General features: G+C 43.2%; 1 protein-coding gene across 1 annotated transcript in view; it reads right to left on the bottom strand.

Annotated features, from left to right (window-relative positions):
- The window catches only part of LOC149434376 (alpha-2-macroglobulin-like protein 1), a 162,980-nt gene that overhangs the window by 123,405 nt on the left and 21,361 nt on the right, over positions 1-18,214 (bottom strand). Inside the window, exons 6-8 of the mRNA XM_089663749.1 lie at positions 14,923-15,079; positions 12,518-12,602; positions 7,204-7,297 (exon numbers count right to left, since the gene is read on the bottom strand). Coding sequence (XP_089519875.1) covers positions 7,204-7,297; positions 12,518-12,602; positions 14,923-15,079 — 336 coding nt within the window. The remainder of the gene's footprint in view (positions 1-7,203; positions 7,298-12,517; positions 12,603-14,922; positions 15,080-18,214) is intronic.

The following is an 18,214-nucleotide window of genomic DNA, read 5'->3' as shown; positions in this document are numbered from 1 at the left end:
TGCGGAGTTCCACCCAAAAGGGGAAGTTCCGCTTTCAGTCTTTGTCCCCCGCTCCCCATTAAGGATTGGCACCTCTGGGGAGTGGGAACCCAAATTTGACAGGTACCCGCTCCCACTTCCGCTGCGATCGCCTAGGTCAGTGGTTGGCAAGCCGCGGCTCGCGAGCCACATGCGGCTCTTTACACAATTTAATGCGGCTCTTCTGTGTGCCGGGCGCCCGCTCCCCTCCCTCCTCTCGGGCGGCCGCCCCAAAAGTCAGGACTCTGCAGCTAGCCCAGCAATGGGCAAACTACGGCCCGGCGGACCTTTTAATCCGGCCTGCGGAGCGTGGCAAACATTGGCTGTCAGGATGTAGGCGGGGCAGCGTGACGAACTCCTCTCCTCTCACAGTCCGCCCTGAAGACCGGAACGGCGCGGGAACACGACGAGAGGAACGCGCGGAGCAAAGGTAAGTGAATTTACACAATATGGGGAATGAATTACTATAGGGGGGATGAATTACTATAGGGAGGATGCATTACTATGGGGGATGAATTACTATATGGGGGATGAATTACTATAGGGAGGATGCATTACTATGGGGGATGAATTACTATGGGGGATGAATTACTATAGGGGGAATGAATTACTATAGGGGGGATGAATTACTATAGGGAGGATGCATTACTATGGGGGATGAATTACTATGGGGGATGAATTACTATATGGGGGATGAATTACTATGGGGGATGAATTACTATGGGGGATGAATTACTATATGGGGGATGAATTACTATGGGGGATGAATTACTATATGGGGGATGAATTACTATGGGGGATGAATTACTATATGGGGGATGAATTACTATGGGGGATGAATTACTATGGGGGATGAATTACTATGGGGGATGAATTACTATATGGGGGATGAATTACTATATGGGGGATGAATTACTATGGGGGATGAATTACTATATGGGGGATGTATTTTCAGTTTTAAAAATGTGGCTCTCAAAATAAATTTCAATCGTGGTTTTGGCGAGATTTGGCTCAGTTGAAAAAAAAGGGTTGCCCACCACTGGCCTAGGTGATCGGAATTGGAAGTTGTCCTCCCCCCTCCCTGTAGTCTTCTGGGACACGTGACAGGTCCTAAAGGACTAAGGGACCATTCACAAAGCGCAGCTCTTCTCACGCATGCACAGTGGGCACCCGGCTGTGAAGCCACAAGCTGTCATAGCCGGGTGCCCACACTGAAGATGCCGGCAGCAGGGAGAGAAGACAGCCGGTGAAACAAGCCGTGGTGAGGACACCGCTGGACCGAGGGACAGGTAAGTGGCTGTATTTTAAAAGTCAGCAAAAAGTCAGTTTTAAAAGTCAGTTTTTGTAGCTGCTGACTTTTTTTTTTCAGCTGGAACTCCACTTTTAGGTTGAGTTATCCCTGAAAGCGACCCCCTGTCTCGTCCCGGGGCATTGATGAGCATGGCACAAGTAAAGATACCCCATGTAAAAAGCAAGTGACCAATCCTAGGTGCCCAGCATAGCCCACAAAAACTCACCCAGGGGTAGGCCTCTTATGTTTCCCACCCTTGGCAGCCAATGAAGAGGGGAACATGGAGGAGTGTCACCCGCCTACCCTACAAACTGTTTTAATAAAATCCTTGCTCTGATTTTATTATAGTGGAGAAACATGTAAAACATACTTTTTGATATACAGTATACTGTATGTTTTGATTTTTAAATACTATAATGGTATCAGACAATTACAGTACTAAACAAGAAGCACACTGCCACCTACAGGCTGCAATCCAAAACCATTTTTATTTTCTGAATTAAGCTTCCAGTATATGTGAAAACTATATCATTGCTAACTTTGTGATTATATGAGTGAAAACCAATTTGATTGGTTCCTAGCAGGGACTGGAGCTGTCAGGGAATTTGACAGCTAACAAACTTACTGGTCCACTGCTAGCTGTTAAAGGGATAACATGAATCAGCATTTCCTTGGCATGCAGCATGGTGCAGGAGAATGTTAATCTACAGACTGTGGGTCGTAAGAGGCTATTCTAGGAAAGTGGTTTTGACCGGATACATATTTTTTGCTAGTGTGTGAGAGATTCCATCGTGATCAGTATGGTTCTTCTTCAGCTGAAGTCCCAGAGAGAAGCTACACTAGTCATGCTTGACCAAAGCAAAAACCCAAAAAACAAAGAGGGTGTTCATTTACAACAAATAGTAGCTGTTATCATTATTCTACATGGCCTGGTACTTATATTTTTTATTAAAAATTTTTTTTTAGCATTTCTACATAAATACACTATATTGCCAAAAGTATTAGGCCCACCCTCCAAATCATGTGATTCAAGTGTTCCAATCACCTTCATGGCCACAGGTGTATACAATCAAGACCCTAGGCATGCAGACTGCTTCTACAAACATTGGTGAAAGAATGGGTTGCTCTCAGGAGCTCAGTGACTCCAAGCGTGGTCCTGTGATAGGTGGCCATCTGTGCAATAAGTCCATCTGGGACATTTCCTGGCTACTAAATATTCCACGCTCAACTGTTAGTGGGATTATAACAAAGTGGAAGCAACTGGGAACAACAGCCACTCAGCCACCAAGTGGTAGGCCACGTCACATGACAGAGCGGGGTCAGCGCATGCTGAAGCGCACAGTGCGCAGAAGTCACCAACTGTCTGCAGAGTCAATAGCTAAAGACCTCCAAACTTGGTGTGGCCTTCAGATGAGCCCAACAACAGTGCGTAGAGAGCTTCATGGAATGGGTTTCCATGGCCGAGCAGCTGCATCCAAGCCTTCCATCACCAAGTGCAATGCAAAGTGTCGGATGCAGTGGTGTAAAGCACGCTGCCACTGGACTCTAGAGCAGTGGAGACATGTTCTCTGGAGTGACCAATCATGCTTCTCCGTCTGGCAATCCGAGGATGTGTCTGGGTTTGGCGGTTGCCAGGAAAACGGTACTTGCCTGACTGCATTATGCTAAGTATAAAGTTTGGTGGAGGGGGGATTATGGTGTGGGGTTGTTTTTCAGGGGTTGGGCTTGGCCCCCTAGTTCCAGTGAAGGGAACTCTTAAGGTGTCAGCATACCAAGACATTTTGGACAATCTCATGCTCCCAACATTGTGGGAAGAGTTTGGGGATGGCCCCTTCCTGTTCCAACATCACTGCGCACCAGTGCACAAAGCAAGGTCCATAAAGACCTGGAGGAGCCAGTTTGGGGTGGAGGAACTTGACTGGCCTGCACAGAGTCCTGACCTCAACCCCATAGAACACCTTTGGGATGAATTGGAGCGGAGACTGTGAGCCAGGCCTCCTCCCCCGACATCAGTGCCTGACAAATGTGCTTCTGGAAGAATGGTCCAACCTTCCCATAGACACCCTCCTAAACCTTGTGGACGGCCTTCCAAGAAGAGCTGAAGCTGTTGTAGCTGCAAAGGGCGGGGCCAACTCAATATTGAACCCTACGGACTTAGACTGGAAGGCCATTAAAGTTCATGTGCGTGGAAAAGCAGGTGGCCAATTGTCACGGTCCACCTCACACGCACACGCCCAGAGCGACTAGTTAACCGAGGCACGCACGTGCGGCCGTGACTTGGGGTAAGAGGGAATAAGGGGGACTTAATCTAAATATATATAAGTATATAATACCAGCCGTGATATACTTTCGCAGTCCGCACTACCTCTTGGCCACCACTGGAAGGAGACTCCACTCCAATCCAGCCGACCAACCACACACGGGCAGACACAAATCTTACATACAATCTGGTGCACTAATTAGAGTTGAGGAGCAGCCTAACAATCACACACCCTTCTAGGGTTCCTCCAGCCATCCTCCAAGCCAGAACCCCGGTGTTAATCACTCTTCCACTGTCCACACACCCCCACACCAGACACACCACAAATGGTAGCTTGACACCACCCAACAGTTTATCAGCAGAACGGTCTGCTGGGACACCACACACACACACAGATCTCCGTCTGGCAGACCTGTCACCCTTGCAATCTGCACGCAATCTGCCAACACGCAGAGCAATTGCATACAGATTGGCAATGAACTTGACCGAGCATATAAAGACACTGCAATATAATACAATCTCTCCGGAGATATGAGCTATTGACTATAAAATAAAAGGGAAATAAAACAGAAATAAAACTTTTACCAAGATTTATCCTGCGACTGGAGCAAGTCATAGAAAGTCCGCAATCTGTCAGTCAAATATAACGGGCTCCATACGAATCACACCGTCCATATCTCAAGTCCTCAATTTATGGGAATAAGGACGTAGGCTGGACATTAGTCCTTGGCCAATCAACTCTGGGGGGTGTTCCTGTACCAGCCCACAGGACATTCTTGGTGCTGAAATGCCCAAAGTCGATTGGACCAGGAACGGTTTGAATCACCAAGTCAGGGATTGATGTTCCGACACCAGCGCATCAGTCCGATCGCGACAGTACCAATCACTGTTCATCTGTCGCAATCTGGCGCCACATAACCATTTCTTGCATTTGTCTGGCAATCTACATAGGCCACAAATACGGTTTTACATGCAGATGTAGTCTACAGAGTGCCCAATCAGAAGGAAGTATTTTCATCTCTTTGCAACTAATATTTTAGCTTTTATGAGAGATGAAATCTATTCCTTTGATCCGCTGATATACTTTAAAGCTTCCAGACACATCGGAGCCCCCCTGGTGTCATGAAGCCAAAACGTCTGGCGTTCCTCTTTTAACCATTTGCCGCCCGCCCTATGGCTGAATGGCGGTCGGCAAATGTCATCAGCGTTCCGGGTGGACATCATATGGCATCCTCCCGCACATGCGCAGATCGCGCTCCTGCAGAGCCGTGCAGCGGCGCGATCTGTCACCGGCCGTGTACCTTGGACATGGCCGATGACAGATCTGAGTATCGGCCCCCATTGCCGCTACCATGTGACCTGCTGTGACCAATCACAGCAAGTCACATGACAGTTGTATACAATGGATGGCTTCATTCATGCCATTCATTGTATACTAGTGTCTAGCTGTGAATGGTCACAGCTAATCACATGCACATGTCATGTGATTAGCTGTGGTCAAATCACAGCTAAGCACAAAAAAAAAAAAAAAACGGAATGAATCGATGTCATTCAGGTAAATGCTTGCTTATAGCAAAGTGATTCTTTGCTATAAGCAAATTGTGTAAAAAAAAAAAAAATACTGATCACTTCCCCAAAGTAGTACAATGTTACTATGGTAACATTGTACTACTTTGGTCATAGTGAAATATGAAAAAAAAATCTTAAAAAAAATTAAAAAAAAAAATTAAAAAAAAAATATATATATTTTTTTTTTCCATACTGTCACCAGTCAGTGTCCCTGATCACCGCCATGCCAGTTATATGATGACGCTGTACTGCACTGGTGACAATATGTAAAAAAAAAAATAGTGAAACTAATTTTTTTCGTTTTTTCATTTTCCGAAAAATTATTACAAAAAAATACAACTTCAAAAAACTCGCCATGCCTCTTATGAAGTACGTCGGACTGTCTACTTTGCAAAAAGGGATCATTTGGGGGATATCTGTACTGTTCTGACATTTGGGGGATATCTGTACTGTTCTGACATTTGGGGGATATCTGTACTGTCCTGACATTTGGGGGATATCTGTACTGTCCTGACATTTGGGGGATATCTGTACTGTCCTGACATTTGGGGGATATCTGTACTGACCTGACATTTGCGGGATATCTGTCCTGTCCTGACATTTGGGGGATATCTGTACTGTTCTGACATTTGGGGGATATCTGTACTGTTCTGACATTTGGGGGATATCTGTACTGTCCTGACATTTGGGGGATATCTGTACTGTTCTGACATTTGGGGGATATTATTATTATTATTATTATACAGTATTTATAAAGCGCCAATAGTTCGCTCAGCGCTGTACATTACAAAGGGGGACAGAACATGTGACAGAACAATACCAATACAATGCAAAACATGAGGGGATTGAGGGCCCTGCTCTTTCGAGCTTACAATCTGTACTGTCCTGACATTTGGGGGATATCTGTACTGTTCTGACATTTGGGGGATATCTGTACTGTTCTGACATTTGGGAGATATCTGTCCTGTCCTGACATTTGGGGGATATCTGTACTGTCCTGACATTTGGGGGATATCTGTACTGTTCTGACATTTGGGGGATATCTGTACTGTCCTGACATTTGGGGGATATCTGTACTGTTCTGACATTTGGGGGATATCTGTACTGTCCTGACATTTGGGGGATATCTGTACTGTTCTGACATTTGGGGGATATCTGTACTGTCCTGACATTTGGGGGATATCTGTACTGTTCTGACATTTGGGGGATATCTGTACTGTCCTGACATTTGGGGGATATCTGTACTGTTCTGACATTTGGGGGATATCTGTACTGTTCTGACATTTGGGGGATATCTGTACTGTCCTGACATTTGGGGGATATCTGTACTGTTCTGACATTTGGGGGATATCTGTACTGTCCTGACATTTGGGGGATATCTGTACTGTTCTGACATTTGGGGGATATCTGTACTGTCCTGACATTTGGGGGATATCTGTACTGTTCTGACATTTGGGGGATATCTGTACTGTTCTGACATTTGGGGGATATCTGTACTGTTCTGACATTTGGGGGAAATCTGTACTGTCCTGACATTTGGGGGATATCTGTACTGTTCAAAAAGTAAAAAATAAAAACCCCGGCGGTGATTAAATACCACCAAAAGAAAGCTCTAGTTGTGTGAAGAAAATGATAAAATTTTAGTTTGGGTACAATGTTGTATGACAGCGCAATTGTCATTCAAAGTGTGAGAGCGCTGAAACCTGAAAACTGGCCTGGGCAGGAAGGTGTAAAATTGCCCGGTATAGAAATGGTTAAACTTCAGGAAGGTGGCAAAGTCTGATTATATAGATATATAGACAAATCGTATTGGCACCCAGGTGTCATTTCCAGCCTAGAAGCTGCTCTGTCTTTTCAGATGCTAATGGGTGACCACATGTCTCTGAATACCTATGACTGAATATTTCTTAAATGACAAGGAATGAAACTAAATCTACAGTGCCATATTTTCTACAGGTCACATCTCAGCCATTCAAATCTTACATGTATGTTACACCAATACTTTAGGCAATATAGTGTGTGTAACGTAACATAAAAGGGAAAGCCCTTTTAATAGCAAGCTTACCTCTCCACTCACTGAGTGACACGGGTTTCTGACGTCTGTCAACCTACAAAACTGTACGGCAACATGTCCAATGACACCTTTCCCATAAGTATATCTGTAAATAATAAAGGATAGAAAACATTTATTTTACCCCAAAAATACAGCCATTTCAGGTTCAGGTTTGCTGCGTTAAAATCAGCATCAGTTTGTAATTTGTTTGTTTTATCTAATTGGTGTGTTTTTCACCTGCATACGATGTGCATTGATTGTGTAGTTTCATGGTGTCATTTGTTGCCCTGTACACACAGTCTATAGTAGAGTAAATCTTCACATTCCGATGTTGTAAATTTCAGTTTGTGTTCAAACGTGAAGAATGCAGCTTGGCACTGCACAGGTAAATAAATGACCCCTGTCTGTAGTGTGAAAACTGACACTTCCTGTGTCGAAACTACATATCCCACAATCCCTGGGTCTCCTAGTCCAGTGCTGGGGCAGGTGAGAGATAAACAGTAATTAGATCTGACACAGACACAAGCAATGAAGGGAAGAGATGTGTTTTCATCGCATTATCACTCACACATTTGAGATGCAACACAGAGTAGTGACTAGGCACTGACTAGATGCTAGTAAATGTAAAGAGGAAAGGATCGCCACTACTCCTGACCAGACCAGGCAAATAAACAATAAGGAGCGGCATCAGCCTACATGTATCCAGAAAACCGCACACCCTGGACTGACTAGATGCTGTGTGACCCAGAACGAGAAGTTGTCCTGTCCCTTTAGCAAATTGAGACAAGCTAGGTGAATGAATACATGGACATAGGGGAATCCAAGCTAGGTGAATGAATACATAGACATAGGGGAATCCAAGCTAGGTGAATGAATACATGGACATAGGGGAATCCAAGCTAGGTGAATGAATACATGGACATAGGGGAATCCAAGCTAGGTGATTGAATACATGGACATAGGGGAATCCAAGCTAGGTGAATGAATACATGGACATAGGGGAATCCAAGCTAGGTGAATGAATACATGGACATAGGGGAATCCAAGCTAGGTGATTGAATACATGGACATAGGGGAATCCAAGCTAGGTGATTGAATACATGGACATAGGGGAATCCAAGCTAGGTGAATGAATACATGGACATAGGGGAATCCAAGCTAGGTGAATGAATACATGGACATAGGGGAATCCAAGCTAGGTGATTGAATACATGGACATAGGGGAATCCAAGCTAGGTGAATGAATACATGGACATAGGGGAATCCAAGCTAGGTGAATGAATACATGGACATAGGGGAATCCAAGCTAGGTGAATGAATACATGGACATAGGGGAATCCATCAGCCATGGCACAACAAACTGCAGCCACAACATGTGAGCCTACCATTACAAGGTAAGGCAAACAGTCCACACAGGGAACAGAACTACACTAATACCTAGCTAAAGCAGCATATGAAAGCGTACAATGCTTTCAACTGACATTAAGGGGTCTTCTTAAAACAAAAGCGCTGTGAAGGTCTCAAGCATTTGTCTATTTCATGAATAATCACTGTAATTTATATTGTAAAGCGCTGAGCAAACTGTTGGCACTATATAAATCCTGTATAATAATAATAATAATAACACTGTTCAACAAATTTTTATTTTTTGCCAGTTTTGGAAACAAAAGGATCCATTTCTTAATGAATTTCACATTCTGAGTTAAAATATAACAATGAAATTTGTCAATTGGCTCTAGTTTTTCTGTAAACGGAAAGTTTTCTACTATAGGCGTAATGACTACATAATGCACAATAATTATATAGATAGATGTCTTTCCACAAATATAAAGCAAGTGATATTGACTACATAACAAAGCCTAAATGGCATAATATATTGCATAGGATTACCAAGAAAAATTATAGCCATAAGCTAAGTTGAATCATTTTAATACTTAGGATTCTCACTAGTTTTGTCTTCAGTTTGTGTCGGTTTTGCTTCTCTTGGCTTTTCCCTTGTATTCGAGGAAAGGGCTATCTCTTACAACTGCACGTGACTACACGCTTCAGGTTCTTCCTCACTTGACTCAACCACGAAGGATTCTGGTGCTTTAGGAATTGGTAGCCCCTCTCCATGAGGAACTGGACGTATTGCCGATGGAATATTTGGATAGTGCACAGATAACTTTTTCTTCTTATTTAGCCCTTTTACAATTGGAGGCACCATACAAAAGTAACAATTACTAACATGATCTGTTGGCTCTCTCCAAATCATTGGCACAGCGAAAGGCATAGATGCCTTTTTTCCATTCAACCATTGCTCCAGTGCCGACCCACAAGAATTGCAGCATATATGTGGTGCCCAGCTCTTGTCCTGGTCTCCTATCTTGCAGCCAAAATACAAGTTGTAGGCTTTCTTAATCATTCCTGTTATCCTCCTTTTTTGTGAGATAAAAGTTATTTCACCGCAGATATAGCAGAAATTATCTGCTTTATTCACACAAGTTCGAGGCATTACTGAGTAGCCTATATAAGCATAAAACGAAATGTAAAGACGCTGTCGAACTACAATCAGCTACAGATACTGCAGCTTTTATGCAGTGAAGTGATGCAATTAAAGGCTAATATTGCATCATCTCAGTATACATGCAATTTTCTATTGGTCACCAGTATCAATTGCGCAATATGCAGCTGAAGTTGCATCATAATTTTGAATGGCGTACGTCATTAGATGGGTGAATATATCATGGAAACTAGAGCCAATCAACATTTTTTAGGGTCATTTTCGTTTTCAGCACCCCAAAATTATGTAAGATTAGCTAATTTTATGCCCAAAACTTTTTACCTGTTTAACAGTGTAATTTGCCTAACACGTTTGTTTACTTGTCAGCGCCATCAATTGGAGATAATACAGTAATTTCCTGATTAACCTGGTATATACTGCATTATGGCCACTAGATGGAGCTGAAAATCATCGTCAATAAAAGTGTTAGGAAAATTACTGTGATTATCATGATGGCTGCTCAAATGATTAAAGCGGAGCTCCACCCAAAAGGGGAAGTTCCGCTTTAAAGATTGGTCCCCTGCTCCCCATTAAGGATTGGCACCTTTGGGGAGCGGGTACCCGAAATTGACAGGTACCCGCTCCCACTTTTGCTGCGATCGCCTAGGCGATCTAAAGCAGAAGTTGTCCTCCCCCCCTCCCTCCCCGAAGTCTTATGGGACACGTGACAGGTCCCAGAAGACTACGGGGCCATTCAGGAAGTGCAGCGCTACTCGCGCATGCGCAGTGGGCACCCTGCTGTGTAGCCGCAAGCTGTCACAGCCGGGTGCCCACACTGAAGATGCCGGCACCTGGAACACAGGACGGCCGGTGAAATGTGCTGCGCGGGAGGACACCGCTGGATCTTGGGACAGGTAAGTGGCTGTTTTTTAAAAGTCAGCAGTTACAGTTTTTGTAGCTGCTGACTTTCATTGTTTTTTACAGTGTAAGTGGAACTCCGCTTTAAGACATTTACATTTTTTTGTTTGTATATATGTTTGTATATATTTGTAAATATGTTAAATATTGCTCTTTACACCCATTTAGGAAGCTGTTAGCGTTGTACATTTATTTTATTTATATTTAAATTTTATATTAATATTTTATTTATATTTAGGTTTTATATTAATATTGTATTGTTATTATTATATTATTTTATTTATATTTTTATATTAATATTTTATTATTATTATTATTATTATATTATTTTAGTGTTTCATTTAGATTTAGATTTTATTTTATGTATATTTAGATTTTATAATAATACAGTATTTTATTTATATTATGTAATGTTAGTCTTATTTTATTTATATTGATAGTTTATATTCATATTTTTTTTTATATTATTTTAACTTATGGTTTAATTTTATTTCTATGTATAGTTTTCATTTATTATTATACATGATTTGTATATATTTTATTATTATTTTTTTATATCTTTTATTAAATTTTCTTTTAGGATTTGTATATATTTATATTTTATTTATATTGTTTTATTTTATTATATAGAATTTATTCGCTGGAATGGCCTTGTGATCAATGTGCCAATATATAATGTTAGATTGTGGTCTGTGCAGTACGATGCGTGTTGGAACACACTTGTGTTGTAATTTAAGTCACATTAAAAAACCGCCATTACCAAGACTCCACCAGAGCCACCTGCCCGGCCAGATAACAACTGCTTTCTACACGGTATCTCAAAGGTAATCTATTATCGGAGGAGATAAGTGACAGTTTGTTGCACAAACATTTTGGTATCTGCCTGCCACGGATGATGGCAGAAATGACATTATAACTGACTAGTTCTCTGTTTTGAAGGGAATGTATAATAAATGTATTTCTTTCCATTAAAGCGGTATTAAACCCAAAACCAAACAATGGATTACGTTGAAGCTTACCAATCATTAGATGTGGTGGCTGCATTAGTTTTCTCTTTTGTTTTCACTCTGTTTTCACCTGGTGATCTGGCCAGCAACACGCCTCCTGTATTAGTGTGCCTCCACTCTGCTTGAATGAGCACAGGAGGCACAGCAGACAGTAGCATTGTCAGTCTGGGGGGGGGGGGGCGTTAGCAGATTTCAATACACTAAAAGAACTGAAGCAAAATTCTTTTTGGGATGAAAGGATAAGTTCACCTTTGGGAACATGTTACATGTTCCACCCGATTTTAGGGTGGAACATGTAACATGTTCCCATAGCTGCAGCCAGATCACAGACAGGGGAGGACTGACAACTCATGGGGCCCCCGGGCAATAGGGGGATCATGGGCAGGGGCGGACTGACCATTTGGAAACTCGGGCACTGCCCGAGGGCCCGGGGTCAGTAGGGGGCCCCATGAGATGCCCCTGGTACCTTTTTCATAGGCTTTTTTGAGTTTGGGCAAGGACACAGGGGCCCCATGATCCCCTATTGTCCGGGGGCCCCATGAGTTGTCAGTCCGCCACTGATCATGGGGCCCCTTTGTCCTCGCCCACACTCAAACCACATCCAAAAAAGCCTAAGAAAAGGTACCAGGGGCATCTCATGGGGCCCCTTACTGACCCCGGGCCCTCGGGCACTGGCCGAGTTTACAAATGGTCAGTCCGCCCCTGATCACAGATCATGCCACTGCATGGCCCCAAGGGTGTGCATGAGCAGCTAGAGTGGGAGGACATACTGTGTGTATAAAGTGATCTTTTACTATTCAGGTCTATCCACAGCAAAGGCTATTCACCCTATAGCAGTAAAATACCTGAAAATCTGCATCTTTTCTGTAAGTGATTGATGAGCGATTTTCATTTTACTGCTCTCATCGGTTAGACTCACCTGGCGCACACTTTAACTGGAAAATTTGAATCTGAAATATATATTTTGGAAGGAGCTTCTATCGTAACATCAAAACGGGGAAGAACTGAAAGAAAGACAAAGTTATTAGAGGCAAGGCAGTACTCAGAAATTGCCTATTCAGCTACTGGGGTTCAACTTGGTAAACGTTTTAAAGGCTAGAACCTGCACTCCTTGACCAGTAATGTTTCTAATATGTGTATTTCCTATGATCTTCGGCTCCATCTAGTGGCCATAATGTCCAATAATCCTGATTGAGGTATTTCCAGGAAATACTTCATTTTTCCACTAGATGGAGCTGACACTCATAGAAAATATATATATTAGACACATTACAGGGATGATTTGTGATGTGTGAACAGCGAGTGTGCCCTTTAAATCTCTAAGATCGGGCAGTTATCTGAGCGGTTCTTGGCTAATGGCCAACAGTACTGCTGTTGAAGAGCCACCCCTTCCTTCTCTGCCACCAATCCTCTTCCTTCTTCCTGCCCAGGGGCGGATGGACCATTTGGAAACTTGGGCACTGCCCGAGGGCCCGGGGTCAGTAGGGGGCCCCATGAGATGCCCCTGGTACCTTTTTCATAGGCTTTTTTGAGTTTGGGCAAGGACACAGGGGCCCCATGATCCCCTATTGCCCCATGAGTTGTCAGTCCGCCCCTGATCCTGCCCCAGCAATCCTGTTGTGAGTACACTGGTGAACTTTTCTGCAGTAGTCACTCCAGTCAAATAAACGGGCAAGGACACAGGGGCCCCATGACCCCCTATGTCTGCATTACTACAGCACCACAGGGTGAACCTAGCCTGGAACTAAAAAATTTGGAGGGCATTTTGGGGCCTCAAGAAATGCAATACCTCCTGGCTTCCATCAATTGGATTTGCACCCAGGTGGAAACCTCACTGCATATCACAGCTCCAGTCACCTCACCACATGTATTTGCATGGTAAAATAGAAAAGGAAGCCAGGCAAACTCCAACACCAGCGCTTACATAGGGTAGACCTCTACAGCAGTGGGGTGGCAGGCGAAGGGATGTAAATCGGTCAGTACAGTGTGGGGGGGGGGGGCGGCTAATGGGAGACAATTATACTATTCTTTGAATAGGCAAGGCGTCCATATGTCTAAAATCACTCAGTGGAAAGGTTGTTACCCCTCCGTGTCTACTCAAGAGACATGCTATGTCCCCCCATATCCACTCAATGGAAAAGCCATGCAGAACAGAACGGCTATGCCCCAGTATTTACTCATCGGAAAGACTATACCACCCATATCCACTCAATGGAAAAGATATGCTATGCACCTATTAGTGAGGCTATAGCCACTGATCCACTCAACGGAAAGGCTGTACCTCAGTAATTATTCAATGGAAAGGCTATGCCATCCATATCCACTCAATGGAAAAGCTATACTATGCACCTATTAGAAAGGCTATACCCACGTATCCACTCAATGGAAAGGCTATGGCCCCATGTTTACGCAACAGGAAGGCTACACCACCCATATACACTCAATGGAAAGACTTTACCTCCTGTGTGCACCTATTAGAAAGGCTATACCCACGTATCCACTCAATGGAAAGGCTATGCCACAGTATTTACTCAGTAGAAAGGCTGTGTCACCAATATCCACTCAATGTAAAGGCTTTGCCCCCTTTATGCACCTATTATAAAGGCTATACCCACATATCCAATCAATGGAAAGGCTATGCCACAGTATTTACTCAACAGAAAGGCTGTGCCACCAATATCCACTCAATGGAAAGGATTTGCCCCCTGTATGCACTTATTAGAAAGGCTATACTCACGTATCCACTCAACGGAAAGGCTATGGCCCCATGTTTACGCAACAGAAAGTCTACACTACCCATATACACTCAATGGAAGGGCTATGCCCCTTTATCCGCCTCATTGCAAAAACTATGCCCCCGTATTTTCTCAAGGGAAGGACTATGCCATCTATTTCCACTCAATGGAAAGGCTATACTTACTATATCCACCTAACAGAAAGGCTATACCTACATATCTGATCAATGGAAAGATTATGCCCCTGTATTTACTAAATGGAAAGGCTATACCACCCATGTCCACTCAATGGAAAGGATATGCCACCCATGTCCACTCAATGGAAAGGATATGCCACCCATATCCACTCAATGGAAAGGCTATGCCCCTATGTTCACCTAATGGAAAGACTATGTCTCGTATTTAGTCAATGAAAAAGCTATGCCACCTATATCCTCTATACCTCTTGTATTCACTCATTGGAGAGTCTATGTTCCTCAGAGCTTCACATTTCACTTTTGATTGGAATGTACTTTGAGTTCCTGCATAGTCACTAACTACACAGAAGTAATGAATTTGCATGCAGGCAGTTTGAAGCACAGACACTTACCCTTCTCTTCAACAGTGAAGGTCCATTTTGGGGAATTCTCCACACTGATGGTGTAGCTTCCCAGAATGGGGTCAGATGTTAGGTTGAAGCTCAGGTCTGCGATGCAATTTTTGGTTTGGACTTGGAACCACTGAGCGATTCGGTTATTTTTGGGATCCTGAACAATAAAAGGTAAGAAAACCAAAGAACAGCCAATGACATCGCCGTGCTTGACAAGTAGAACTTTTGTGGAACAAAGTGACAAAATTAACTTTAAGTGTCATTAACAGGTAACTATAACTGAAAATATAGAAAGATCTCCATGGCCAATGGCCTCTTCATCTCCAATCATTCTCCACATAATCTCTAAATCCTCACTCTATAGTCTAGATCAGGGGTCTCCACACTTTCTAAACAAAATGATCAGTTTACTGTCCTTTAGACTTTAGGTGGCCAGACTGTGCCCAGTGGGAGTGAACAATGTCCCATCTTTTGTATTAGGGGGAGGAATAGTTCCCCATCATTGGTGTAATTTGGAGAAATAGTGCCTCCTCATTGGTGTCAGTAGGAGGAAAATTGCCTGATTGTTGGTGTCAGTGAAAGGAATTATGTCCCATTGTTGGTGTCAATAGGAATAATAGTGTCCTATGGATGATGTCAGTGGCAGGAATTATGCCCCATTGTTGATGTCAGTAGCAGGAAACCATGTCTCAAGGGCCAGATAAAGGCAAGTAACGGGCCACATCTGAGATTCCCAAAGCAACTTTTAGTAACTGTGAAGTTGAAAAAGTCACACTGCATTGACAGTCTTTACACTGTAGAATTGGACAGTTCAGCTCAGCACACAATATTGTATTACACTGTAAGGTTACCTGAAGATGGCTTCTGCTGGAACCAGTCTGAAATATCCTACTGAAGGGGATCCTTGGAAAGTTCTACAGCACCAGACATTGTCCCTCATGCTGTTTCTACTCACCAGGAACCTTTCCCTACCCTATATACCTTTCCATAATCTGCCACTCGCTCAAATACACACCCAAATGATGTGAGTTTCCCTATTAAAAGGTTCCCTAGTCAAGATGGCTTCAGAAATCTCCCAGGAATTGAATATCCAAACAAATACATGCCTTCCCAGAGAGGACTAACAAAGTCTACAAGGGGACACTTCCTTTATCCCTCTCCTCTTCCCCTGTCACACAGGGCCATCAACAGATGGGAAGAATATCTGCACCTGCCTACACACAGATATTTGCTGAGGCTCCAGTAGTGGTTGCAAATCAAACCATTCACAACTGTGATAGGGGCCTGTAAAAGAGTGCAAGTTCAAATTTGCCCAGAGATGCGTCTGGAGGACACCTGAGCCCATCTCTACCAAGGAAAGGCTTTCTTCTGAATGCAGTAGACATACGACATCATCTCAGCCTAGGCAAAGTCACAACCAATCACTGCCTGTGAACACAGTTTTCCATACCATCCAAAAAGGTAAAGCTCTCACGTGCAAAGAAAAAGCCATATCTGAACATGATTCACAAACGCCGCCATCTTCTCCGAGTCAAAATTCTTTTAAAATGGTCTGTTGCAAAGTGGAAAACTGTTCTGGTATTCTTTTTGGCAACCAAGGGTGCAGTGTCCACTGGACTAAATAGAAGAGGAACCTTCCAGCATGTTTTCAGCACTCGTATTGTATGGGGGGTGCATTAGTGTGCATGAATAGGCAGTTGGCACATCTAGAACGGCATGATCAATGCTGAAAGCTATATCCAGTTTTTAGAGCAGCATATGCTCCCATCCAGACCATGCTTTTTTCAGGGAAAGCCTTGCATATTTCAGCAGGTCAATGCTAAACCAAAAACTGCATCTATGACAACAGCATGGTTTCATAAAAGAAGATTCCAGGGGCCTACCTGGCCTGTCCAGACCAATTTTGGTGCATCTTCAAATGAAAAATACAACAAAGAAGACTCAGGATTGTTGAGCAGTTAGAATCCTATATCAGGAAAAAAATAGGCAACATTCCTCTCCCAAAACTCAGCAGCTAGTCTCTTCAGTTCCCAGACATTTCCAGTGTTGATAAAAGAAGAGGGGATGCTACACTGTGCTAAACATGGCCCTGTCCCAACCTTTTGGAATTGGGGTTGTACTTTGGCCTGTCCCAACTTTTTGGAATTTTGGGTTGTACTTTGCCCTGTCCCAACTTTTTGGAATTGGGGCTGTACTTTGCCCTGTCCCAACTTTTTGGAATTGGGGCTGTACTTTGCCCTGTCCCAACTTTTTGGAATTGGGGTTGTACTTTGCCCTGTCCCAACTTTTTGGAATTGGGGTTGTTCTTTGCCCTGTCCCAACTTTTTGGAATCGGGGTTGTACTTTGCCCTGTCCCAACTTTTTGAATCGGGTTGTACTTTGCCCTGTCCCAACTTTTTGGAATCGGGGTTGTACTTTGCCCTGTCCCAACTTTTTGGAATCGGGCTTGTACTTTGCCCTGTCCCAACTTTTTAGAATTGGGGTTGTACTTTGCCCTGTCCCAACTTTTTAGAATTGGGGTTGGACTTTGGCCTGTCCCAACTTTTTGGAATTGGGGTTGTACTTTGCCCTGTCCCAACTTTTTGGAATTGGGGTTGTACTTTGCCCTGCCCCAATATTTTGGAATTGGGGTTGTACTTTGCCCTGTCCCAACTTTTTGGAATTGGGGTTGTACTTTGCCCTGTCCCAACTTTTGGAATTGGGATTGTACTTTTCTCTGTCCCAACTTTTTGGAATTGGGGTTGTACTTTGCCCTGTCCCAACTTTTTGGAATTGGGGTTGTAGTTTGCCCTGTCCCAACTTTTGGAATTGGGATTGTACTTTGCCTTGTCCCAACTTTTGGAATTGGGGTTGTACTTTGCCCTGTCCCAACTTTTTGGAATTGGGGTTGTACTTTGCCCTGCCCCAATATTTTGGAATTGGGGTTGTACTTTGCCCTGCCCCAATATTTTGGAATTGGGGTTGTACTTTGCCCTGCCCCAATATTTTGGAATTGGGGTTGTACTTTGCCGTCCCAACTTTTTTGAGACATGTTGCTGCCATCAATTTAAAATGTACCTTATTTTCTTCTTAAAATGGTAAATTTTCTCACTTTAAACATTTGATGTGTTTTCTATTTTCTATTGTGAATAAAATATGGGTTAATGAGATTTGCAAATCATAGCATTCTGTTTTTATGTAGATTCTTCCAATATTTTTGGAATCTGGGGGGGGGGGGGGTGTAAATGGTGACATGCCAACTTGGAGTGATACAGAAACATCTACTTTAAATATAAAATTCTGATCTAATTCC

The sequence above is a fragment of the Staurois parvus genome, unplaced genomic scaffold, assembly GCF_062004578.1.
Source record: "Staurois parvus isolate SC_StPar_1 unplaced genomic scaffold, SC_StPar_1.0 ptg001760l, whole genome shotgun sequence".
NCBI lineage: Eukaryota > Metazoa > Chordata > Amphibia > Anura > Ranidae > Staurois > Staurois parvus.
This window is presented reverse-complemented; position numbering and strand designations above follow the sequence as displayed.